This window comes from Pelophylax lessonae, assembly GCF_965119305.1.
Source record: "Pelophylax lessonae genome assembly, chromosome: 12".
Taxonomy (NCBI): Eukaryota; Metazoa; Chordata; class Amphibia; order Anura; family Ranidae; genus Pelophylax; species Pelophylax lessonae.
This window is the reverse complement of record NC_138779.1, coordinates 59,942,354-59,969,447: the sequence shown is the minus strand read 5'-3', so window position 1 is coordinate 59,969,447 and position 27,094 is coordinate 59,942,354. Positions and strand designations below refer to the sequence as shown.

The 27,094-nt window shown below is 45.8% G+C and overlaps 1 protein-coding gene across 1 annotated transcript in view; it reads right to left on the bottom strand.

Annotated features, from left to right (window-relative positions):
• The window catches only part of BCO2 (beta-carotene oxygenase 2), a 303,719-nt gene that overhangs the window by 234,870 nt on the left and 41,755 nt on the right, over positions 1 to 27,094 (bottom strand). Inside the window, exon 2 of the mRNA XM_082274647.1 lies at positions 25,721 to 25,922. Coding sequence (XP_082130773.1) covers positions 25,721 to 25,922 — 202 coding nt within the window. The remainder of the gene's footprint in view (positions 1 to 25,720; positions 25,923 to 27,094) is intronic.

Below are 27,094 nucleotides of genomic sequence, written 5' to 3'. Positions count from 1 at the left end.
AGAGAAAAGGGGTTGGCCTGCCAAAAGGCACTCCATACTCGGACAATACATGACAAAATATGGCTCCAAACAGTATTAGCAACCAGGCAGACAGTGATAAAAATAAACAGCAAAATACATTAAATCGAACCAGCCGTAGTCCCCACCCTAGGAGACACATCAAGAGTCCAAAAGACTCACAAAACTCCAATATGATATCAGACAGCAGAGGGCTTCCCCCCCCCCCCCAGATACCCCCAACGGGCACAAACTGTGTCCTCGAAAGGGTGAAGCCCCCCCCAGCCCCCCTCCCCAGAAGGGGAAACCAACCGGCTCCCACCAACGGCCAATTAGTAGAAAGCATCCTTGGCCCCTAGCAGAAAACCCCAAACCAGGGTTCCGGAGCCTGAGCCAAGAACGTCCTTCCAGCAGCCAGACCCCCAAGAGAGTAAAAAAAGAAAAAAAAAACGGAAAAACAGAAGAGCAAAGGAAAAAGGGAGAGAAGAACAGCCCACATCTCTATGGGTGGAAAGAGAATTAACCATGCAGGAATTCAGGAAAATAGAAGAGAGAAGGAAAGAGCCAGAAAGAAAAGAGACCAAGAGAAGAATGGGCCGAAGACAAAGGCAAATAGCCACCCGTCCCCCGTCCCCCCACACCGGACTCCACTCCACCCAGCCGCAACTACGGAGCCTGTAAGTACTCCACCCAGGGGCTCCACACTCGGTCAAATCTACGCTGCCTGTCCATACGGATGCTGGCCAATTTTTCGTTAAGCATAATCCACGACATTTTGGTTTTGACATGTACTATATTCAGCACGGGTGTCTTCCAAGCCCGTGCCACAGTAATTTTCACTGCCAGGAGAATAAAGAATATCAGAGAATGGGTATTTCTAGGGATCTCAACCGGCAAGTCCAAGAACAATACCGTTTTGGCGTCTCTGTCGATCCTCTGGCCCGTTGCCGAGTGGATCAGGTTAATCACCCGGATCCAAAACCGCCGGACCTTCGGACAACTCCACCACACATGGTACATATCCCCGTGCTGCCCACATTGTCGAAAACACAGGGGGGAGGCACCTGGAAATAATTTGGCCAACCTTGTTGGCACCAAGTACCACCGAGATAGCACTTTATAGTTTGCCTCTACCAGAGTAGTGTTGAGTATCCCCCTGTGCACCATAGTCGACCATCGGTCCCAGTCCTCCTCGTCAATAGTTTCCCCCAGGTCAGTCTCCCAAGCTAGCTGATAGGAAGGCCTAGCTGTCGTATCGGCAAATAACCGGTACAGTTCCGAGATTCCCCCTCCCGTCCCAGGTCGCCCCATACACCTGTTCTCGTATAGAGTTCTAGTCGTAATGTCGTTATGGTCGTCCTTAAGGGTGCGAAGAAAATGGGTGATCTGGAGGAGGCGATAGGATTCCCCAGGGGGCATCTTCAGTGTCTCTCTGAAATAAGTAGGGGGTCGGACCCCTCTGTGATCTATAAAGTGACCTATTCGGTAAAAGCCCTTATCTATCCACCATTGAAATTGAGATGCCTGGAGCCCCGGGGGAAAGTGGGGGTTATGAAAGATGGGAGCCGCCGGCACATGAGGGGATCGAAGAGGGTACAGTCTACAGGCCACGTCCCACAGCCTCAAGCAGGGCCGGACTGACCATTGGGCAGAGCGGGCAAATGCCCGGTGGGCCGACCTCCGGGCACATGTAATTTTGTGTGCCAGTCCCAGACAGTGTCCCTCCCTCCGAATCCCGTCCCGAGCTGGCCTCTCCGCGGCCGGCCGCATTACCGCATATTCTTCTGGCCGGCCGGCCGGGTATGTCACTGCACTGTGTAGTGTCCCTAGTCCTAGGCATAGTGGCAGGCTGGCAGCCGCCGGGCTGCGCTCACTGCGGCCGGCTCCGCAGGCGCAGCCATTGCCATACTGGAGGCCGGAGGGGGAGGACTGGCTGTGAAGGGGGTGGAGCTAGAGGGGACCCCTTCTGCTTGATCCGGGCCTGGCGGGAACAGTGTGCAGCCGCACCGAAGACACCGGCACCCAAGGCCTGCAACTCTGCAAGGTAAGGAAGAAAGGGTACAACACAAACACTCTACTCACTCTACTCTTTACAAGACACTCTGCTCTGCCTCATCCCATCCATCCCACCTCCAACCCTCTGCTCTGCCTCATCCCATCCATCCCACCTCCAACCCTCTGCTGTGCCTCATCCCATCCATCCCACCTCCAACCCTCTGCTCTGCCTCATCCCATCCATCCCACCTCCAACCCTCTGCTGTGCCTCATCCCATCCATCCCACCTCCAACCCTCTGCTCTGCCTCATCCCATCCATCCCACCTCCAACCCTCTGCTGTGCCTCATCCCATCCATCCCACCTCCAACCCTCTGCTCTGCCTCATCCCATCCATCCCACTTCCAACCCTCTGCTCTGCCTCATCCCATCCATCCCACCTCCAACCCTCTGCTGTGCCTCATCCCATCCATCCCACCTCCAACCCTCTGCTCTGCCTCATCCCATCCATCCCACATCCAACCCTCTGCTCTGCCTCATCCCATCCATCCCACCTCCAACCCTCTGCTCTGCCTCATCCCATCCATCCCACCTCCAACCCTCTGCTGTGCCTCATCCCATCCATCCCACCTCCAACCCTCTGCTGTGCCTCATCCCATCCATCCCACCTCCAACCCTCTGCTCTGCCTCATCCCATCCATCCCACCGCCATCCCTCTGCTGTGCCTCATCCCACCGCCATCCCTCTGCTGTGCCTCATCCCATCCATCCCACCTCCATCCCTCTGCTGTGCCTCATCCCATCCATCCCACCGCCATCCTCTGCTCTGCCTCATCCCATCCATCCCACCGCCATCCCTCTGCTCTGCCTCATCCAATCCATCCCACCGCCATCCCTCTGCTCTGCCTCATCTCATCCATCCCACCGCCATCCCTCTGCCTCATCCCATCTCTCCCACCGCCATCCCTCTGCCTGATCCCACCACTCCCACCGCCACCCCTCTGCCTGATCCCATCCCTCCCACTGCCACCCCTCTGCCTGATCCCATCTCTCCCACCGCCATCCCTCTGCCTGATCCCATCCCTCCCACCGCCATCCTTCTGCCTGATCACATCCCTCCCACGGCCATCCCTCTGTCTGATCTCTACCCCTCCAATGAGGCAGTGGTGATGGGGGGGATAGGGATAACATCAGTAGCGGTGGTGGTGGGGAGGTGTGGATAGGGATGACATCAGTGGCAATGGTGGTGAGGATAGGGATGACATCAGTGGCAGTGAACATTGTCATTCCTATCCCCACCACCACTGATGTCATCCTTATCCCCACCACCACTGCCACTGATGTTATCCATATCCTTATCACTACTCCCACTGATGTCAACCCTATCCTCAACACTGATGTTATCTCTATCCCAACCACCACTGATGTCAACGCTATCCCCACCACCACCACCATTGATCTCATCCCTATCCCCACCACTGCCACTGATGTCATTGCAATCCCCACTGCCACTGATGTCATTCCTATTCCCACTGCCACTGATGTCATTCCTATTCCCACTGCCACTGATGTAACGCCTATCCCCACCACCACTGCCACTGATGTCCCCCCTATTCCCACTGCCACTGATGTCATTCCTATTCCCACTGCCACTGATGTAACCCCTATCCCCACCACCACTGCCACTGATGTCACCCCTATCCCCACCACCAATGTCACCCCTATCCTCACCACCACTGCCACTGATGTAACCCCTATCCCCACCACTGCCACTGATGTCATCCCAATCCCCACTGCCACTGATGTCATTCCTATTCCCACTGCCACTGGTGTCATTCCTATTCCCACTGTCACTGATGTAACCCCTATCCCCACCACCACTGCCACTGATGTAACCCCTAGCCCCACCACCACTGCCACTGATGTCACCCCTATCCCCACCACCACTGATGTCACCCCTATCCCCACCACCACTGATGTCACCCCCTATCCCCACCACCACTGCCTCTGATGTCACCCCTATCCCCACTACCACTGCTACTGATGTCATCCCTATCCCACCACCACCATACGAAACTACATACAAATTTTGGGGGCGCCTGTGAACAAAAACCTTGATTTTACTACACGTGTAATATATCACCCTGCACACTGGAATGAGAGCAATAATTAAAGGATCATTATTCATGGTAACTCTGAACTGATGACCTCTATGATCTTTAATAGCTTTGCCTATGGAAAATATAGGGTACTGAAATGTGTTGCTATTTTCGGGCATGCATAGTCTTAAGGTTTGACATGTTGGGTATTTATTTACTTGACACAAACTCATCTTTTATATTTTACCCAAAAATTGGGTAATATATTTTTAATGTACCCTAAAATTACCTGTTATCTTTTAGCCTGGGTTCACACCAAATGCGGACTTAATCTAAATAGCAACCCGTCCATGCAAACAGATTGCGGAGTGTATGCTAGGTTGCGGAGTGTATGTTAGGTTGCGGAGTGTATGTTAGGTTGCGGAGTGTATGTTAGGTTACCGACTCCCCGCAATCAGTTTCCAAAACGCAGCGCGATTTGCAGAATCGGATCGCATGGGTGTGCAGGCTAAATAGAACGAAAAAACATAGAGAAACCGGTAGTTGTTCATCATTGGTCATTTTGTTAAAAAAAAAAAAAAAAATGGGCTGCTCTGCCTAAAATGCCCGGGCCTATTTTTTGTCCCAGTCCGGGCCTGGCCTCAAGGAATGGGACAGAGCAGGGCACAGCACCGCCCTCCTTTCCCTGGCAGGCAACCACAGCAGAAGGTCCACAGGCACGGGCCTACAGGCCTGCTCCTCCAACTCCACCCAGTGTGGCCTACCAACGGTGACAAAAATCTGGTATAGCTGTGTCAACTGGGCTGCCCGGTAGTAACGCATGAAGTGGGGAACTCCCAATCCCCCCTTCCATTTAGTTCTATACATAGTGGAGTGGGCCAATCTACTTCCCCCTTTATGCCAAATAAATTTATATACCAGGGTCTGAAGCTGTTGCAAAAACGACATCGGCAACGGGATTGGGAGAGTCCTAAAAAAATATAGAACCCTTGGAAGGATTGTCATCTTAACGGCAGCTATCCTGCCCATCCAGGAGAGGTCGTGTGTCTGCCAGTGTTTCAGGTCCCGAGACAGGGCATCAAACAGGGGCGTATAATTTGCCTTGAACAATGAGGTGACGTCAGGGGTCAGCCGAACCCCCAAGTATGGAAGTGCCCTCGGACACCACTGAAAGGGAAAAGAAGCCCGCAATGCCTCCACCGTCGCATCCTCCAGGTTTATATTCAACGCTTCCGACTTGAGTTGATTGACCTTGAGGCCAGATACCCCCTCAAATCGCGATAATAGTTCAAACAGATTGGGCAAGGTGGTGACGGGATCCGTGACAAACAGCAATAAATCATCGGCAAACAATCCACACTTATGAGATCGACCAGAACTTTCCACCCCGTGGATATTAGGATTAGATCTGATAGCTATCGCCAACGTCTCAATAGCAACAACAAAGAGAAGAGGTGATAGAGGGCAGCCCTGCCTGGTGCCTCTCTCTATCTTCAACGGACCCGAGACACCACCATGCCCAACTATATTAGCCGTCGGACTAGAGTACAACGCCCCCAAAACATTAAGAAAGGTCAGACCGCAGTTCCACCGCGACAGGACCTGAAAGAGAAACGTCCAGGACAAAGAGTCAAAGGCTTTATGAAGGTCCAATGACAGTAACATGCCCTTGCGGGAAGGGCCCCCATCCCAATTAGATTGTAGCGCCGTGATCAAATCCACCGCCCTCCTAATCTGGTCCGCCGCCTGCCTTCCAGGCACAAAACCCACCTGATCAATGTGGATCGATAGATATTTAGTTAGTTGTCTTGTTTGTGTCCATACATGTCATTACATGTTCTCTTTATCTTCAGTTTCACTTTTCAAACTGGGTGGCACTGTAATCTCATAATATCTCACGAGATTACAGGCAGCCCACCTTCTTTTACATGGATCTCGGCCATTTTCAGAGGAAAAACTTCTATTCTGTTCTCCCTCTGAGAACTGAAGTCCTCCGCTTTATAAATTGGGTGCCAGAGGAGATAATTTTTCTCTGAAAACTGCCAGAAGTAAACTGAGAGAAAACTCCTCGGTTTCATAAACATACCCCTTTGCTCAGTACAGTATGTGAACCATGAATTCTGAGCTTTCCCCTAGATTCCTAACCCCCTCAAGCAAAGGTACACTCCTTTTCTCTATCTTCCTAACTCACCTATCTCTATCCTCGGTTTCATACTTAAAGCGGAGTTCCAGCCTTTTCACTCACCTGTCCCACGGTCCAGCGATGCGGCCGCCCGAAGCCTCGATCCTCTTCCCTCTGGTCTCGGCGGCGCCGGCATTACTGGTGTGGGCACCCAGCTGTGACAGTTTGCGGCTTCACAGCCGGGTGCGCACTGCGCATGCGCGAGTTGCGCTGCGCGTCTTGATTGGCCGGCAATCTTCTGGGACCTCTGACATGTCCCAGAAGATTGCAGGGAGGGAGGGGGAGAGGAGAACTTTCGTTCAGGGCGCTGCGGCACTCCGAGCGAAGTGGGAGCGGGTACCTGTCAAAACTAGATACCCGCTCCCCCCCAAAAAAAATGACATGCCAAATGTGGCATGTCAGGGGGTTATTAGTACCTAAAACGGAAGTTCCACTTTTGGGTGGAACTCCGCTTTAACTCTTTTGTTCTATTCTAGACAATGTACTGCAAACATGTGGTGCCATACAATCGGACTAGGAAAATAGTTTTTGGTACTGAAGGAAATTTCACTTCTATGAAAGCAGAGGAAGAAATTATCAGATTTGACACCATTATCTATCAGGGTCACTGCTATATCAAATTATATGAAAGCTTTGTTAAACAATGAAAAAAAAAAAATAGATATAAAACATCAGTTTATCAACAGGAATAGAATAAAATCACTGTTATAGTTTTTCTTTAGTAAAGTACTTACCAAAACTATGGTAATAAGAGGGGTTCCATTTGTCCACTGCAGGTATTGAGCAAACTACCTCTGCCCCTTGTAGTATTTCTTCATCTTCTGATTCCTGAGCAGGCACTTTAACAATATTGTAAAAGGTCCCTGCAAAATATATATACGGATAATAGAATACAATTTTTTCCAAAATGACTTTGTATTTTATTACATAATTTGTATTGTATAATTTGTATTGCCATTGATAGTCCAAAAGTTTTTTTTTTTTTGTAGGGACTAAAGAGAAACATTGCCTACTTACACATTATGAAATACTTACCTTAGAACTAAGCCATTCCAGCGGCGCCTGGTCACCGCTGAGAAGGCTGACATCTTCCCCGGCCTTTCTCCTGGGTTCAGGGGCTCCGGCGCTGTGAGTGGCCTGAGCCATGATGCATGTGCGCGGGAGCCCTCAGTTCCGTCAAGAAGCTCTGAAGGTCCGGCACGGTATAACAACAAAGTGTGTTTTACTACCACTTTAAACTGGAATCTACAAACCTGATTCCAAAAAAGTTGGGACACTGTACAAATTGTGAAAAAAACAGAATGCAATGATGTGGAAGTTTCAAATTTCCATATTTTATTCAGAATACAACATAGATGACATATCAAATGTTTAAACTGAGAAAATGTATCATTTTAAGGGAAAAATAAGTTGATTTTAAATTTCATGGCATCAACACATCTCAAAAAAGTTGGGACAAGGCCAGGTTTACCACTGTGTGGCATCCCCTCTTCATTTTATAACAGTCTGCAAATGTCTGGGGACTAAGGAGCCAAGTTGCTCAAGTTTAGGAATAGGAATGTTGTCCCATTCTTGTCTAATAAAGGCTTATAGTTGCTCAACTGTCTTAGGTCTTCTTTGTTGCATCTTCCTCTTTATGAGGCATCAAATGTTTTCTATGGGTGAAAGATCTGGACTGCAGGCTGGCCATTTCAGTACCCGGATCCTTCTTCTACGCAGCCATGATGTTGTAATTGATGCAGAATGTGGTCTGCCATTGTCATGTTGGAAAATGCAAGGTCTTCCCTGAAAGAGACGACGTCTGGATGGGAGCATATGTTGTTCTAGAACTTGGATATACCTTTCAGCATTGATGGTGCCTTTCCAGATGTGTAAGCTGCCCATGCCACACTCACTCATGCAACCCCATACCATCAGAGATGCAGGCTTCTGAACTGAGCGCTGATAACAACTTGGGTTGTCCTTGTCCTCTTTAGTCCAGATGACATGGCGTCCCAGTTTTCCAAAAAGAACTTCAAATTTTGATTCGTCTGACCACAGAACAGTTTTCCACTTTGCCACAGTCCATTTTAAATGAGCCTTGGCCCAGAGAAAACGCCTGTTTAGATATGGCTTCTTTTTTGGTCTATAGAGTTTTAGCTGGCAACGGCAAATGGCACGGTGGATTGTGTTCACCGACAATGTTTTCTGGAAGTATTCCTGAGCCCATGTTGTGATTTCCATTACAGTAGCATTCCTTTATGTGATGCAGTGCCGTCTAAGGGCCCGAAGATCACGGGCATCCAGTATGGTTTCCGGCCTTGACCCTTACGCACAGAGATTGTTCCAGATTCTCTGAATCTTTGGATGATAGTATGCACTGTAGATGATGATAACTTCAAACTCTTTGCAATTTTTCTCTGAGAAACTCCATTCTGATATTGCTCCACTATTTTTCGCCGCAGCATTGGGGGAATTGGTGATCCTCTGCCCATCTTGACTTCTGAGAGACACTGCCACTCTGAGAGGCTCTTTTTATACCCAATCATGTTGCCAATTGACCTAACAAGTTGAAATCTGGTCCTCCAGCTGTTCCTTATATGTACATTTAACTTTTCTGGCCTCTTATTGCTACCTGTCCCAACTTTTTTGGAATGTGTAGCTCTCATGAAATCCAAAACGAGTCAATATTTGGCATGACATTTCAAAATGTCTCACTTTCAACTTTTGATATGTTATCTATATTATATTGTGTATAAAATATAAGATTATGAGATTTGTAAATTAGTCCATTCCTTTTTTACTCACAATTTGTACAGTGTCCCAACTTTTTTGGAATTGGGTTTATATATAGAATATATAGGACACATTTAAAAAATTTCCTAGCCATGGTACCCAACATGTGGAAATCAGTCTGCAAGCTGCCAAAACTATATAATGATTGAAAATGTTTTTGTGCTTACTTTTTATCACCAACGCCTAAATCATTAGTCAAACCTTGCATTTTTCATCAAACTGAATAAAAAAATAATAATCCTACATTTATAAGCCTAAACATGATTTTAATCCAGAGATTATTAATGTCTGGATGTCCGTGTTAAATTTAGCAGTATTAGCATACGCTTGTATAAGAATAAAAAAAAACTCTATGACTAATCAGCATGCCATTGCCTACATCATTTTAATATTTTAAAGCTATATAAAGCTTTTATTTGGTACTCAAGTAAATAAAAACTCTTTTCTTTTTTTCTATTACAGGTTTTCTTTACATTTTTTTTTTTTTTAATAAATTATTCGTTTTAATTATTGTAATTGTATCTGACAATTACACTATTAAAAAGATGGCATTGTAGATCCCTATGCAGTCAGAAGGTGGTAGTCTATATCTCAGGGCTGGATGGCAAATTTGTCAGTAAAGCTTATAGACTCATGTGATCACTATGTCATTGTTGTCACAGGGACCTCTCTGGTTTTCTGATATTCATTGGGGACTGAAGTAGTCAGTGACAGCCAGGATTAAAAGCCGCCAGTCATGCAAAGTGACTGCTTGAGGCTCTCAAAAGGTAATAGATTTATTTATGTATTCTCAGTACAAGGCTTCACATGAATGGGAAAAGTTTAAGGTTGATTTATTCATGCATGTGAACTAAACGTTGTTGCTTGCCTTACCATGTTTTCCATAGGAATTCCCCATATTGTATGTCGTACCACATGGATCATAATGAGGATGAGCTGTTGCCCCATTCACAGCAATATATTTCATCCAGTTAACCTAAAAAAAAAAAATAGGGTTTATATATTCACTGTTAGGTCCTCGATACTGTGTCCTCTGCACTGTACTACATCCTCTGCACTTTGAGACTGTCTGCAAAAAACTATAATGGGATATGCAGTATCCTTTCATTAAAGGAATTCATCTCTCATGTAAACCCTTATGCATAGAAAGATCAAGATACCAAGCCAAAAATACTGCAGTGAATGAAGGCTTGTGAGCACTTTAGAACAAAATGGTGCCCATTCACACACTGCTACGATATATAGTGAGCTCCTCGTAGTAAAAAATGGATTTAGCTTGGTCTCCTACCCATGGGAGAACCCACTCTAACATGTTTTGCTTGAATGGCACAGTGGAATACTTGTTTTGCATAGAATTACCAATAATGCATATTTATTTAATCGCTGATTTATTCCTGTTTTTTTTTTAGAGACATTTACATTGTTTTGCTTTTATAGCCTTACAGGATCTAAATCAATAGATTTTGAGTGCTGCTTTTCCTTTTTTAATATTTTATTCAGTGTTTTGGGGGGTACGTTTTTGAGCAGCTGCTGTGGTTTTACAGAGTATTGGGTGAGTGTGGATATCCTTTGATAATGTTAATACCTCATGTGTATTCACAAAATGAAAGAAAATATTACCAAGTCTTTTACTAGTGATATATACACTATACTACCAAAAGTATTCGGACGCCTGCCTTTATATGCACATGAACTTTAATGGCATCCCGGTCCTAGTCCATGGGTTCAATATTGAGTTCGCCCACCCTTTTCAGCTATAACAGCTTTAACTCTTCTGGGAAGGCTGTCCACAAGGTTTAGGAGTGTATCTATGGGAATGTTTGACCATTCTTCCAGAAGCTCATTTGTGAGGTCAGGCACTGATGTGGACGGGAAGGCTGGGCTCGCTCTAATTCATCCCAAAGGTATTCTATCAGGTTGAGGTCAGGACTCTGGACAGGCTAGTCAAGGTTCTCCACCCCAAACTTGCTCACTTATGTCTTTATGGACCTTGCTTTGTGCTCTAGTGCGCAGTCATGTTGGAACAGGCCATCCCCGAACTGTTCCCACAAAGCTGGGAGCAAATATTTCCAAAATGTCTTGGTATGCTGACACCTTAAGAGTTCCCTTCACTGGAACTAAGGGGCCAAGCCCAACCCCTGAAAACAACCCCACACCATAATCCCCCCTCCACCAAATGATTTGGACGAGTGCACAAAGCAAGGTCCATAAAGACATGAATGAAGGAGTTTGGGGTGGAGAAACTTGACTGGCCTGCAAAGAGTCCTGACCTCAACCCGATAGAATACCTTTGGGATGAAATAGAGCGGAGACTGTGAGCAAGGCCTTCATGTCCAACATCAGTGCCTAACCTCACAAATGTGCTTCTGGAAGAATGGTCAAACATTCCCATAGACACACTTTTAAACCTTGTGGACAGTCTTCTCAGAAGAGTTTAAGCTGGTATAGCTGCAAAGGGTGGGCCAACTCAATATTGAACCCTTCCTACTAAGACTGGGATGCCATTAAAGTTAATGTGTGTGTAAAGGCAGGCATCCAAATACTTTAGGTAATATAGTGTAAGTATATACTGGTACTTTCAAATGTGCACATCGCTGAGGAAAGGGCAGCTTTAAAGTACATCTGTGCACTGCACTCTTTGTTTTCATGTAATTATTGATGGTCAGGGAACACAGCGTGCTGGCTAGCTGCTTATTTAGGGGTACGATTGATGGTGTGGTAGCGCGGGAGAATATAAAGAGGTTTTTCTTTTTTTTATTCTCTTTATTGCTGCACAGCTATGGGCTGAAATAGAATATTAACATGTAGGGCATGTCATTACTTATTACATATGTACAGTTCAGGAAACCCAAAAAAAAAAAACACTCATAATGGATTTGAAAACACAACCTGTATTAAACCCCCAAACATCTTGCAAATATTCCCTTAAAGTGGTTGTAAACCCTCACATATACCCAGTGAAGTGAAATGAACAGCCTCAGATGATACACAGAGAGTAAACAAATCCTTCTACATGAGTTTTACGTGTTTATCTGCAGTCTTCCCTTGTCTACAAGTGTTAAAATCTTTCTTCATCTGTTAGTATCACAGAGGAGGGGGAGGAGAGGCTGCAGTTACAGTATGTGAGAGCTGATTGGAATAAAGGAATACCCCCTCCACACAGCAGAAGAGCTGTGTTCTGAATAGACAAGCTCCATTCTAAACCCCCCTTGACACAAATTTATCTCATTGTCAGGGACCATGAACCAGGCAAAGACAGAAAATGCAGAAAAAATCATACCTTTAAATGTAATTATAATAATAATACAGATCAGGAACATAGTCAAAAACAGAAGCCATGGTTAGGAAGCCAAAACGGGTAATCAGATGAGCCAGGATCAGCAAGCCAGGAATCAGCATTGTCAGAAGCCATAGATCAGGATCAGGAACCAAAAGAAACGTCAGCCAGGCAAAGTCACAACAGGTACACAGCAGAGATGTAGACCAGGCAAAGGCAATGGAGGGAATGAATAAGGCAGTTTAAATAGCAAAAGGGGGGCAGCTGTAGGCTGGACTAATGAGGCAGGTAATGGTAACCAGGTGAGTCACTGTGGAAACAATGAGTGGCTGGTAATTAACTGACAGCTGAGCAGCCTTAACACTAAGAAGAGAGCTGCTAGGAGCCCAGCCCTGACACTCATGTGTTAGAAAACTTCTCAGAAGTGACTCATGCTGATAACAGGGGAACAAAGTACCAGAGAGAAATGATACTTAGAGCTTTGGAGAGAGATAAGTAAACACTACAGATATATGTGCTTTCCTCAGATTCCAAAACTGAGGTTTACAACCACTTTAAAGTCCAGCTCTGAGAACATAGAAAAGATCTACTTACCTGATCCTCCTGTCCTCTGTGCTGCTAGAGAGGTCTCTACAGCGTCTTCCCACCCATGCTCTAGAGGTCCAAGGTTCTGACATCATCAAGACCAACTAAAGGACTATAGCCTTGTCTTGGATATGATGACGCTAAGGGACAATCTACCACTGAAGCGTGGGGGAGCGGAGGATCAAGAAAATAAAAGTGCTTTGAAGCAGTTAACCCTTTCAGTGCTGGCACATCCACATTGCAAGAGAAGGTTTTCAAATTTCCAGAATGAAAAATATGTTAATTCCAAATTATACTGTCCTTATAAATCCTCTACTGCTCATGCTTGACAAATACTGTACACATAAATAAATAAAGTCACCTCTTCTTTCGTCTGCAGCGTTACCAGATCCACCTTACGCATGAGGTTGGTCTCTGTGCTGACACAATAATCCTTTTTGTATTTTACAAAGTTTACATTTCCATTGTCAGACGGCTCTATTTGAATTGAAAAACACTATATTTATAACCTAACCAGATATACATCTACAGATAAAAATCTGTAATCTTTTCAGTGTATTATTTCAAAAAGAAATCAGCCTAAGGCGAATTGTCTAAACTGTTTAAAATCACTCAACTGAAAACCTTTAGCTTGCATTTGATCACTGCTGGCACACAGAATTTTTCAGATTGGACCAAAGCTGTCAGTGACAGCCAGCTGTAAACAGGGTGACAAAAATGTAGATAGATGACATACTGTAGATGACATACATACTGTTAAAGTGATAACACATTTTTAGCATGGGGCATCCTGCTGGAGAAGGTTAATGTGCAGATTGTAGACAAGAAGGGAATAAAGTGGATCTAAACTCTATGTTTGTTACATTTAGTTTGCTAAAGTAATTCACATCATAAACAACTGCCGTGATTCATTTCCATAAAATATTTTTTTTTACCTTTTTTATTTATCTGGGTGGTGCTGATCTCCAGTCTCATTAGAGTATAACTAAAGACAAACATTTCTCTGTTTGTTTTTGGATATTGTGGCGGGATTAGATTATCTGTCAGGTTTTTATTGGCGTCTGTGCTCCTGTTAGAGCAAATTGGACCACACTTTACAGTTTTGTTTTGTTTTTGCCTTCATCTGGATCAACTGTGTGTATTGGATTGTGTATATGGTGGTTTTCTATTTTATTTTTGAACTTATCAAGCTGGCTATGTAGATCTGAACTCATGAAGTTCACTTTTTTTGTAGAACCTGTTTTGGTGCATTGTTTGGTTCATGTTTTACAGCAGGTATTGGAAACATTGACAAAAAAGGGCTGGAAAAAAAAAGGGGGGGGGGGGCATTGTAGACTAAACAGGTTATTTCCAAATACTGTAGTGCAGAGGCAGCCAGGCACACAGAGCAACAATCCATTCATTCAGGCTCATTGATCAGTCTAGGGCAGGGATCCTCAAACTACGTATTGTAAAACTCTGAGATTCCCAGACATGACTAGGCATGATGGGAATTGTAGTTTCTGAACAACTGGAGGGCCATAGTTTGAAGACCCCTGGGGGGTTGTTTTTTTTTAATGTTTATTTGCTATTAGAACATGGGAGGGGATTGGGGTAATGTAAGATACTCCAAAATGTCAGGTATTATTGGTAGAGGACACTTTCTTCGCAGTATCTCTAGCGATATTGTAGGCAGACTGAAACAGTCCATGGTTCACACCTGGGGACCATGAAGTAGTATGAGCACAAGTAATGGGAGACTGAAACCGTCCATGGTTCACACCTGGGGACCATGAAGTAGTATGAGCACAAGTAATGGGAGACTGAAACCGTCCATGGTTCACACCTGGGGACCATGAAGTAGTATGAGCACAAGTAATGGGAGACTGAAACAGTCCATGGTTCACACCTGGGGACCATGAAGTAGTATGAGCACAAGTAATGGGAGACTGAAACAGTCCATGGTTCACACCTGGGGACCATGAAGTAGTATGAGCACAAGTAATGGGAGACTGAAACAATCCATTGGGGATGCCAAGTATGAGTCCTGTGACAGGAGTAGTCTGGGAGCCTTGTTTCTGAGCGCAGGAGTAAGGTGCCAAGCATCATAAATTTTTTTTGGAGAAGATACAAGTATTAGGGGGACTGAGGGTGGCAGCTGCACACAGAAGTTTTTTTATCTTAATGCATTGAGTGCATTAAGATGAGAAAAACCTTCTGCCTTTAGAGCAACTTTAACAGCAACCTAGCTCCATCTAGGCACACCTCCCCAGGGAATGGCTAGGCCTTGCTGAAAATTCAGATTGGCGTTTGAATTTGCTTTAGCTTTAGAAACTTCTTCGAGAGGCAGGGGAAAGTTAGCAACCTCTCAGACTGTGAAGCTCTGAGCAAATCAAACCAATCAATCACTGCTCCTGTGATTACAGCAGAAGCCAAAAATGAAATTTGCCTAGCAGACTAACTAGAACGGTGGTACATATATACAGTATATATAGATGTAGCACCCTCCTAGTGCCAGGTAAAGGCATTTGTGTGCTCTTCTGCTTATCAGGGAGCAGGATTTCTAGTTTTGCCTGTTACATGTGTCCATGTGTGATTCACTTGGTCTGAGGGAGTGTCCCCATTGTATCCAATAGGGGAGCCTGTTGGACAGTGGAGGAAACCCAGCCAGTGACACACAGGCTTTTGTGGCTGTCCCAGTGGGAGGGCACAACAGTGGTGCATCCTCGGATTGGTCATAAAAGCCAAGGGCACATGTGACAAGATGTCTTTAGGCGGGAAGCCAGGTCCCAGGAGGAGGGTGACGGCTGTCTCTCCTCCTGTCAGAGTGGAAAGTGGTCACAGGCAGTCGGCCTAGTGGACCAGAAGTGTGGGGCTGAGCTGTGAGGTCCAGGAGAAACTGACGGTGGAGCAGTGGCAGAGATTCCTGTGGAAAAAAAGTGTCCGTGAGTACCAGGGAGCTTGCCAGGGGTCTGCCCAGGAAGGGGACCACTCCAGGGAGAGTCAGTGGACAAGAGCCAGCACACACAGTGAGTAAGAAAGGGGGTGCCAAGTTAGACCCTGAAGAGAAACTAAAAGCGGAGTTTCACCCTCAAAATGAACTTTTCCCCGTCCGCTTGCTCTACATTAACTGAAAAAGAATTGGATAATTAAAACATTTTTTTGATTCACTTACCTTGTTTTTAAAGAAAATATACTTATCTTCCTTCCTCTTACTCCCTCTGCGGCCGCAGCCCGCGCCGTCACTTCCTGCTTGCATTGACTCCTGGGAGATGAGCGTCATCGATCCCAGGAGTCAATGCGCCTGCACTGGCCCTGTTTGTCACTTCCGGTTCAGGCGTGTCATTCCCTGCTGGACAGTTTCTGGGCATGCCCAGAAGCTGTGCAGGGATGACGTGCCTGCACTGGAAGTGACGAGCAGGGCCGGTGCAGGGCATTCTGGGACTCCGATGTCACCGAGGAGGACGCTCCGGCTTCAGCTGCCCACACCTGAGATGGCAGCGCTGGACAAGACATTTTCAAGGTAAGTATTTCTTCTAAAAGGTAAGTGAAATGGGACAGTTCAGAGGCTATCATTGCTTAAATGCACTAGCCGTGACTGTCCCGGGGGTATTTTTATCTAAAAAAAAATTTTCAGGGTGGAACTCCGCTTTAAAGTACAGTTCACCAGCAGCGGCCTTGCCACACACACTACAGATGGTTGTCCTCAAGTTTGTGCATAGTTACTAGTTGGAGTATCCCACTCATCCCTTCTCCCATCCCAAATAAAATACAAAAAACCAGATCCCCTGGACTGTTCATTGACTGAGCCAAGGACTTAAAGCGATAAGTTTAACTGTCCGTTGCTATGGGTAACCCAGGGGAATCCATTCTCAGCAGCTCCCAAGGGGCAGTGCTACATATATATACATTTTGTTACTTAAATATTAAGAACATCGCTTACCTGGCATCTCAAACGTTGATATGAAGCGCTGAAACAAACTCTTACAGGGGTCTGCTGTAGCCAAAGTTCCAAATTCTGACACTACAATCCTGTTTTGGCTTTCATTGGACGTGTACGCATTGCTTTGAAGGAACTTGCTCATGTAGGTTACATTTCCGTCTACAATTGTAAATTTGTGCATAAGGGCCATACCATCGAACCAGTGGTTAAATCTAGTGAAAAAAGTTCACATTTAAAGCATTATCAATATATGTATACTTCTGTTTAGAAACCATAAAACACAAATATCCTTTTTGATTTGTTTTTAGAAATGCTGTTCCCTATTTTCTATTATCCAAATCAAATCAACAATCAATCCCAAGAGTAGTGTGATCTGTTTTATCTGAAGTTTTCCTAAAGCTTAAGGCTTCTTTCACACGGTTCCCCTCCATCGGCGGACTCCGTGCTGCTCAGCGGGGGATCAATACACAGATCCCCACTGAGCAGGAAGGTGACAGCTCCCTCTCCGCTCTGTGTGCGGAGAGGGAGGTATCAGAGCCCCATGCATCTCTATGGGGGAATCGGATGAGAGCGGACCGCCTGTCCGCTCTCATCCGATCCCATCCGATCCAATCCGCTGGATGGATGGAAAATAGGGTTTCCATCCGTCCGGATTTCACGGACAGAATCGGGTGCGGATGGCAGCTGGTGTCAGCGGACATGTCTCCGCTGACACACGCTGCCCCATAGGGATACATGGAGGAAAAAACTGACAGGCGGATCTGATCGGATCGTTCGTGTGAAAGAGGCCTTAAGCATAAATGAACTCACAAAAGGAAGCTTGTTCTGTGTAAACCTTACTCATCCCCCTCTGCAAATACAAAATACATTTTTACATTTTTTTTTTATCTTTCTTCCAACATGACACCACTCCACCCCCTGCTACCATTTTGACCTAGCCTAGAATGACATTTCCCTGGTTGTGCGGTCTCCTGCGATACTCATGTCATATCTCTCAGGGGGCTGTAAGACCAGACACACCATGGGGCCAGAGGAAGAGCCTGGCGCATCATTGGAAACTGGCTGTCTGAACGCAGAATAGGCAAACAGCTAAAGAGGACCAAGATGGTGGGGCAGGACCTGGTTATGTCACCCCAACTGTGGATTGCAGCAGATGTAGACAAACAAAAGAAGTACCGCTCTACTGCTCTTATCACCGATATCAGCCAACATGACATGTATTGAAGTGCTGATGATCGTATCAAACAGCTTGTCAGGCTACAATGTGCTACAGAAAAATGGCAACCGATCGCACGCAGGACGCCATCTCAATGTGACCAAAACTAAACCAAGTAGTGTAAGGTGGCTTCAACTCTGCTCTTCACCCGATGTAGAAAAACAAAAAAAGTACCGCTCTACTGCCCTATCACTGATATCACCCGATGTGACATGTAATGAACTGCTGAGGATCGTAATAAACAGCTTGTCAGGCTACAATGTGCTACAGAAAAATCGCAACCGATCGCACGCAGGACGCCAACACAATGTGACCAAAACAAAACCAAGTAGTTTAAGATGGCTTCAACTCTGCTCTCCAACTGCAGGTGAGGTTCCTCAGCCGCGTTTTGACCCCTAGTGGACTTAATCGTTGAGATCACAGTGAGTCGGCGCCCTATGTACGATCCGTTGAGATTTTTCTGTGGCAGCATGAACTGAATTGATATCTTCACCTTTCTCAGTTGTCATCATAACAAGGCTCCCTATTGTAAGACATCTCCTCTACTCCTGTTTCACTGACATCTGTAACGTTTTGGATTTCCCCTCACTTTGCCCTTAACAATGATCACCAATACAAATAACCACAGTGACATTGCATGTGATTCGCACCACACTGCTGTGCAGATCACATGCAGTGTCTGTGCGATCCAAATTCAGCCATACATATTGGTACAGGACAGGACCCATTTTTTGGGCCGCACTGAAATTGGATCGCATAGGTGCTCACACCTATGCAATCCGATTCTTGCACCATTTGGCAGTTCGCACAGCGAACTGTGAACCAATCTGGGGATGTCATTAACTTTGCATAGACACCCGTAGTGGTTCGCAGATGTCAGTATGAACCGCCGGCAGGTGACATGTGATGCGGGAACCCACACTGGAATCACGCTGGTTCCTGCATCGCACATATGTGAACCGGGACTCAAAGAAAGGGTAAGTATTAAAACATAAGTTCCACTTTAGGTTAATTTTTTTCAAGATTCATTTGGTACTGGTACAGTGCCAGTGATGAGAATATTTTAAATGTAATAAGTAAGTCCGGTACAAATATATGTGATGAGGGAACCTGCACGATTCCAGTGCATGTTCCCGCATCGCATGTCACCTGCCGGCGGTTCATACTGACATTTGTGAACCGCTGCGGGTGTCAATGCAAAATTATTGACACCCCCAGATTGGTTCGCAGATCACAATGCGAACTGCCAAATGGTACAGGAATCGGATCGCATAGGTGTGAACACCCACGTGATTCGATTCCAGTGTGGACCAAAAAAAGGGTCCTGTACCATTTTGGTGCGAATCCCAAACTTTATTTTTGATATATTTTCATATGGTATATTTATTATGAATTATTATGTATTTTTGATGATGCTTATTTTTACACCTTTTGAGCGCTGTCCCCTTTATATTCACAGTCCACAATTTGTGCTGCTGCATATATGCACTGTCAAAAAAAGGTTAAAAAGCATTGTACTACAGTATATCACCCTCTTTTGCAAAGTTGCAGCTTGTTTTGGCTCTGTATTAAAGCGGAACTTCACTCAAAAAAGTGAAGTCTCACTGGTTTGCTCCCTCTCTCCGACCTATAACTGAGTTATAGTTGTTTTTTTTTTTTTTGGGAGGGGGCAGGGAATACTGATTTTTATGGGCACTTGTTCTCACTTCCACAATCCAATGATACAAGGATTACATCCCTTGCTTCGCCCCCTCCCCTCATTGAGGCTTCTGGGACATATATGTATGGATATGGGGCAGGACTATTCACGAAATGGTGTGCCAACCCACATTTGTGGTTCCTCAAGAAACCACAAATGGCCCCCTATCAAAGGTGGTGGCATAGGGGACGGACCTGCAGCAGTAAGAAGAACCGGCTGTAGGGAGACAGTAATGGACCACAGGCAACTACAGTATTTGTAGCTGTTGACTAAAAAAAAAAAAAAAGAAATTCCTTATTAAGTGTAGCATCCCATGTGCTAATAACAAACAAGCTTTATAATTCTTTACTGTCCTTGGAGGAGGCTATCTGTGAAGTGAGGCAGGAAGACGACGGGGTGTATGGCATTGTGCGGATAGTACCGAACAACCAAGAGGCTCACAGCCAATTCATGATTTTAAAAAATAATACTTTTACTAATGATGTTGAAAAATATTTTTAAATATAGAGTGCCCTGCTCTTGGGATTGAATGCTAAACTGCATCCTCTTGGGGACTGTGTAGAGCAGCACCTGTGTGATTATTTTCCAGGTGATGTGCATAGCAATTATTCCTATAATAAAAAATTAAAATATAAAAAATAAACCAGATCCATTTCTAAGCCCAAGGAGTGGCACATTCTTTGTTTGCATGACCAGCTTTAAAGCTGAGCTCCAGGCAAGCAGCTAAACACACAGATGAAATATAAATAAGGAATCTGTTATACCTGCCAGAGGATTTATATTCCTGCCCATCCAGGCCTGAGATTTACACAGCAACCTCACACAGCGTAGTGACCAGGGCTCTCCAAACTACGGCCCTCCAGCTGTTGCGGAACTACATGTCCAATGAGGCATTGTAAAACTCTGACAATCACAGACATGACTAGGCATGATGGGAATTGTAGTTGCTGAACAGTGGCGGCCCGTGCATAGGGGGCGCCAGTGCGCCGCCCCCCCTACCCCCTAAAAAAAAGAAAAGAAAAAAAGAAAAAAAAAAGTACAAAAAGAACAAATAAAAAAAATTGTGTTCCCCGGCCTATGTGGTGGCTATGGGGGGGGGGGGGGGTTTACGACCCAGAAGAGGCGCCGATTGGCTGCCTTCTGGGGGCGTAACCTGGGCGCAAGTCATTGCGCTAGGACACCCCCACTTTCCTGATATCCTGGCTGTGATTGGTCCAGTCTACAGCCTGGACCAATCATAGAGGACATCCCGGGTGACATCGCGTGGGGGGGCTGTGCGTGCGTTAGTCACGCACCGTCCCGACGTCAGAGAAGAGAGCAGCGGGCGGCGGAGGAAGAACCGAAGAAAACGTCCGGTCTGGCGGAAGCGCATGGAGGAAGAAGTCGACTCCCGGGCAGCACGCCAGGGAGTCGGGAGACTCGGGATGGTGACGGGCGGCGCGCATGGAGGACGAGGACTCGGAGGAAGAAGACAGCACCAGAGGTAAGTGAAGTCTCGGGGGGGGGGGGGGGCACGCACGCACGCACACTGGTCTCTGCTGCATTGAAGGGGGCATATATACTGGCCACTGTGCATTGAAGGGGGCATGTATACTGGTCTCTGCTGCATTGAAGGGGGCATATATACTGGTCACTGTGCATTGAAGGGGGCATGTATACTGGTCTCTGCTGCATTGAAGGGAGCATATATACTGGTCACTGTGCATTGAAGGGGGCATATATACTGGTCACTGTGCATTGAAGGGGGCATATATACTGTTCACTGTGCATTGAAGGGGGCATATATACTGGTCACTGTGCATTGAAGGGGTCATATATACTGGTCACTTTGCATTGAAGGGGGCATATATACTGGTCACAGTGCATTGAAGGGGTCATATATACTGGTCACTGTGCATTGAAGGGGTCATATATACTGGTCACTGTGCATTGAAGGGGTCATATATACTGGTCACTGTGCATTGAAGGGGTCATATATACTGGTCACTGTGCATTGAAGGGGGCATGTATACTGGTCACTGTGCATTGAAGGGTGCATATATACTGGTCACTGTACATTGAAGGGGGCATATATACTGGTCACTGTGCATTGAAGGGGGCATATATACTGGTCACTGTGCATTGAAGGGGGCATGTATACTGGTCTCTGCTGCATTGAAGGGGGCATATATACTGGTCACTGTGCATTGAAGGGGGCAGGTATACTGGTCACTGTGCATTGAAGGGGGCATATATACTGGTCACTGTGCATTGAAGGGGGCATATATACTGGTCACTGTGCATTGAAGGGGGCATATATACTGGTCACTGTGCATTGAAGGGGGCATATATACTGGTCACTGTGCATTGAAGGGGGCATATATACTGGTCACTGTGCATTGAAGGGGGCATATATACTGGTCACTGTGCATTGAAGGGGTCATATATACTGGTCACTGCATTGAAGGGGGCATGTATACTGGTCACTGTGTATTGAAGGGGGCATGTATACTGGTCACTGTGCATTGAAGGGGGCATGTATACTGGTCGCTGTGCATTGAAGGGGGCATGTATGCTGGTCACTGTGCATTGAAGGGGGCATGTATACTGGTCACTGCATTGAAGGGGGCATGTATGCTGGTCACTACATTGAAGGGGCATGTATACTGGTCACTACATTGAAGGGGGCATGTATGTTGGTCAATACATTGAAGAGGGCATGTATGCTGGTCACTACATTGAAGGGGGCATGTACGCTGGTCACTTTATTGAAAGGGGGCCTGTACTGTGGGGTTTGTGCTAGGGGGCCTGTACTGTGGGGTTTGTGCTAGGGGGTCTGTTCTGTGGGATTTGTGCTAGGGGGTCTGTACTGTGGGGTTTGTGCTAGGGGGTCTGTACTCTGGGGTTTGTGCTCGGGGGTTTGTGCTTGAGGGGTTTGTGCTGGTGGGGTCTGTACTGTGGGGTTTGTGCCACTCTCAGTCAGTGTATCCCATAATAGGGTGTCTCTCACAGTATATCCCATAATAGGGCCCCTGTTCCCTATTATGGGATATACTAGTACTGATGGACCCCTTAATATGTGATATATTGGGATAATTTGTTCACGCAAGCAAAATACAGGGGACAAAATGGGTGGAGTCTATAGGGGGTGGTCTTCTTAGAAATGGGAGGGGTCTAAATGGAAGGGCGGGGTCTTGCGCCCCACCATCTTAAAACTTCACCAGCCGCCACTGTATCCTGAATGACTGGAGGGCCATAGTTTGGAGACCCCTGGATAGTCACATGGATCTCCCATTTGCAGTAAAAAAATATAGGGGTGTCTTTCCACATTGAGCATTCTGACTAGACAGTGTGAATGACCACAGCAGACTGTTGTGTTCCTCCCTCTGCTCTCTCCTCCTATCAGCATGTTCACTGCCAACACTTTTGCATTCAGCACATGCTATTAGATCCTAGTCCTGGCCTTCCCTCTCTCAGCTGCATTTATTTGTGTCTTTGATATTGGCTTTACCTCTGGAAATGCTGTCCTTGGTATGACAATATACTAACTTGCAGAACATGTTTGCCCATTGTCAGTTTTTTCATTCAACCACATTTGAGGTGGATGAAGGAATCATTCCCGCTGTGTCATTGTATTCTAACACCAGGGAGACCTTTCCTCCATCACAATACATTGTTCAATGTCAGGGTTGCTGATAGGGGGGACCACCAGTCCTCCTGTAGGGGGCCAAGGCACACAGGGGGGCCCCAACAGCACAGGAAATCAGTGCGGTCAGGAGGAGGGGAAATTACAGAAGGAAGCTGTGTGTGGCTCTCTGCAGCAGTGTACAGCTGGCATTTCATTTCTTTATATATATTGTTATTTGCATTTATCACCTGCCTGCGCTGACTGTTTTTTTGTATTTAGACAACATTTTATGTATTAGTGCTTCCAGATCTGCACACTAATTCAACCCTCCCACATTTAAATAACTGCATAAAATTGTTCTTTAATTTTGTTAATTTATAAAGTGCATAATTATAACACACATCTAATAATACTGGCTTGATTCACACCATTAAAATAATGCAGGGAGAATAAATGTCAATTATTAAAACAAAAATATTTAAAATAGATTAAATGTATAATGCAGACTGTGAAAAGGAATCTTAGGCCCCTTTCACACGGGCCATATTTGTCTTTGCTCAGCATGGAGTCTGTCTGACACCCTGCTGACCTGAATGACCCCCTGCTGACCTGAATGGAGGGGGTGGATGACAGGTCTGTGTCTGCTCCACTTCTGCAGAGTGGACACGGACACAGCTGGCTCTGTTTTATATGCAGCCGGATATAATACACCTGGCTGCCCTCTGATCCAATCCCCCCAGCCAGAGGGGAACGGATCCACTTTCGTTTTATTTTTGCTGGATCATATTGGACCCAGAGGCAGCCGGACAGACACAAGCCCGCTTACATTCAGTGCTGCATAGAGATGAATGGAGAGTCCGATTGGGTCTGGCTAAAAATGGGACAGCCGGACCCGGTAGGATCGCCCGTGTGAAAAGGGCCTAATACATGAATTATGATACAGGCATACCCCGCTTTAAGTACACTCACTTTAAGTACACTCGCGAGTAAGGACACTTGTTCAGCTTGGCATGACACTACTCCCGGTTTTTAACATTGGCGTCTATAGGAAATCTTGGTCAGCTTGACATGGCACTGCTCCCAAACCATAAGTGACAGGGATACCAAACTTAGGGAGCACCAAGAGGGGACCCAGGACTACAACAAATCCTGTTTGTGGCTGGCCAGCTTGCCTAGGTAATCTACTATGTCATAGTCCTTGATCCCCTTAACATGCTCCCCAAGCTTGGTGTCCTTGTCACATGGTTTGGGAGCAATGCCATGTCAAGCTGACCAAGATTTCCTATGGAGCTAGTGTATTTACATGCATTGAGAAATGAAAAAAGGTATTGCTTCACTTTAGGTACATTTTCGATTTACATACATGCTCTGGTCCCATTGTGTACTTAAAAGTGGGGTATGCCTGTATAATAGAATTATGATATAACCATGAATTATGTAAACTGTTTTATATTTTAATGGATTTTTAATTCCATCCAGGCAGTCCTGAGAGCTGGAATTGGGTTGGTGTAGTGCTGGACTCAAAGCTTGCTGGTATTTCTACAACAGTGTGGCAGCCCACTATGCCTGATGAAGCCCCAACAGAGTTCCTGGGAGAAATAACTTGTATGGAAAGAAAGAATGAAGAGCCAAGCCACAAGGATTGGTCCAGATATGATTTTTTTGAAAGGCTTAATAAGGTTTAAACAATAAAAGGTTTAACCTATCAGGCTGATATCAAGAAAGGTTCAGGTACAAACAATAGCTGCATTTAAAAATACATTTTATTTTATGAATATAGAACTGTATTGATTTGTGTATGTTGTATCTGCCTGGAGTTCAGCTTTAACCATTTTAATACTGGGCACTTTCACTCTCTTCCTGCCCAGGCCAATTTTCAGCTTTCAGCGCTGACAATTGCGGCATCATAAAACGCTGTATTCAAATTAGATTTTTATCATTTTTTGGCTTGTGGCCCTCTATGAACTACAAGGGCACTGTTGAGCGCTCTAGTAGTTCATTGATCTTCCTGCCATTCAGGACTGCCTACCCGTATGAGGTATGGCCAGACAGATACACTGACAGTCTGCAGGAGCCTGACACTGCACCCATGAGCTGCTGATAGTGGGTGCAATGCTTTATAGGCTCCTAATAAAATAAATGCTTGCACGTTTTTTTTTTATCTGCAAAAAGATGTGCATTTATTATTTTTTTTAAAAAGGTGAACTTAGTTAGCCTTTAAGTTTTAGGTCACAGTGGGCTAGATGTGCGCTGATTTGAAGCATAACCCCTATATAGAGTATATGCAATAATAACATAACCCATTCCTATGACATTATAAATCCTAAGCCATGCTATATAAACAGATGTAGAACATTACTGATCTCACTTGTAGTCTCCAAACTCAAATTTGCCCGGCCCATTTCGCAGCAGGCTACCGTGGATCCATTTGGGGATTGTGCCAGTAATTTTGGTTGGGATGGGTTGTGGAATCTCTTGTACAGTCTGTAATAAAGGTGCAATGCATTCTTTGCCTTCGTGGTCGCTAAAGCATACTTGTTTCTTCTCTTGGCTAAAGAAATTCTTCAAAACTAAGGAGAGGAAAAACAAAAGTTATTGGAACTTCACTAACGCTTGTTTGAAGAGCACATTTTCAGATACAGTCTAAGAACATACATAGTCACCTACAGTGTATGGCTGCAGCATCAGTGTAAAACTGCAGAGGTCCCCCGTCGGCTCTAAACCTGAGAACTGAGCGATCACGTGACCTCTGATCGCTCAGTTCTCGGGTATGCTCTGAGCAGAGAGCGCTGACCGTCTCACTGGAGTGCCAAGCAAAAGAGGGGGTGGGAGTTGCTATCTCAGGGTGCTGAGAGGCAGAACTAGCTGCCGATCAATCAGTCATCTGATAGGCAGTGGCACTGAGGCCAAACTGTCCACACCGGGCACTCTGAAGAGTTGACCCAGAAAAAATACTGCATTTCTGATTTGTGCTGCATTCGTCTCACTGGAGTGCCAAGCAGCAGAGGGGGTGGGAGTTGCTGGCTCAGGGCACTGAGAGGCGGAACTAGCTGCTGATCAATCAGGCATCAGATAGGCAGTGGCACTGAGGCCAAACTGTCCACACTGGGCACTCTGAAATGTTGCATTTCTGATTTGTGCTGCATGGTGATGTGTTATCGATCCATTTTAATCGAAGGGCTGCCTTTATGCAATGCCCATAAATGTGCAGGATAACATATATCACCATGCATTCAGTAATGCAACACAACGCAGGGTAAACATCTGAATGGACCCTTGAAGTTTTTTTTTTTCTTTCTCAACATTTCACAAATTCTTTTAATCTCTTGGCCTCCAGAAGCTTTTACCTCCTTTATAAACAGGGCATTTTTTTCTATTCAGCACTGCGCTACCTTAAGGCCCCTTTCACACAGGTGGACCGTTCAGATCCGCCTGTCCGTTTTTTTGGCGGATCTGAACAGATGCCTTATGTATCTCTATGGGGCATCAGATGTCAGCGGAGACATGTCCGCTGACATCTGATCCATCAAATCTGGACGGATGGAAACCCTATTTTCCATCTGTCCAGCAGATCGGATGGGATAGGATGGGATCGGATGAGAACGGATAGACGGTCCGTTCCCATCCGATTCCCCCATAGAGAACAACGGGGACCTGACATCTCTGTCTCCGCACACAGCACGGAGACAGAGCTGCCATCCGCCTGCTCAGCGGGGGATCGGCGGATCTATCCCCCACTGAG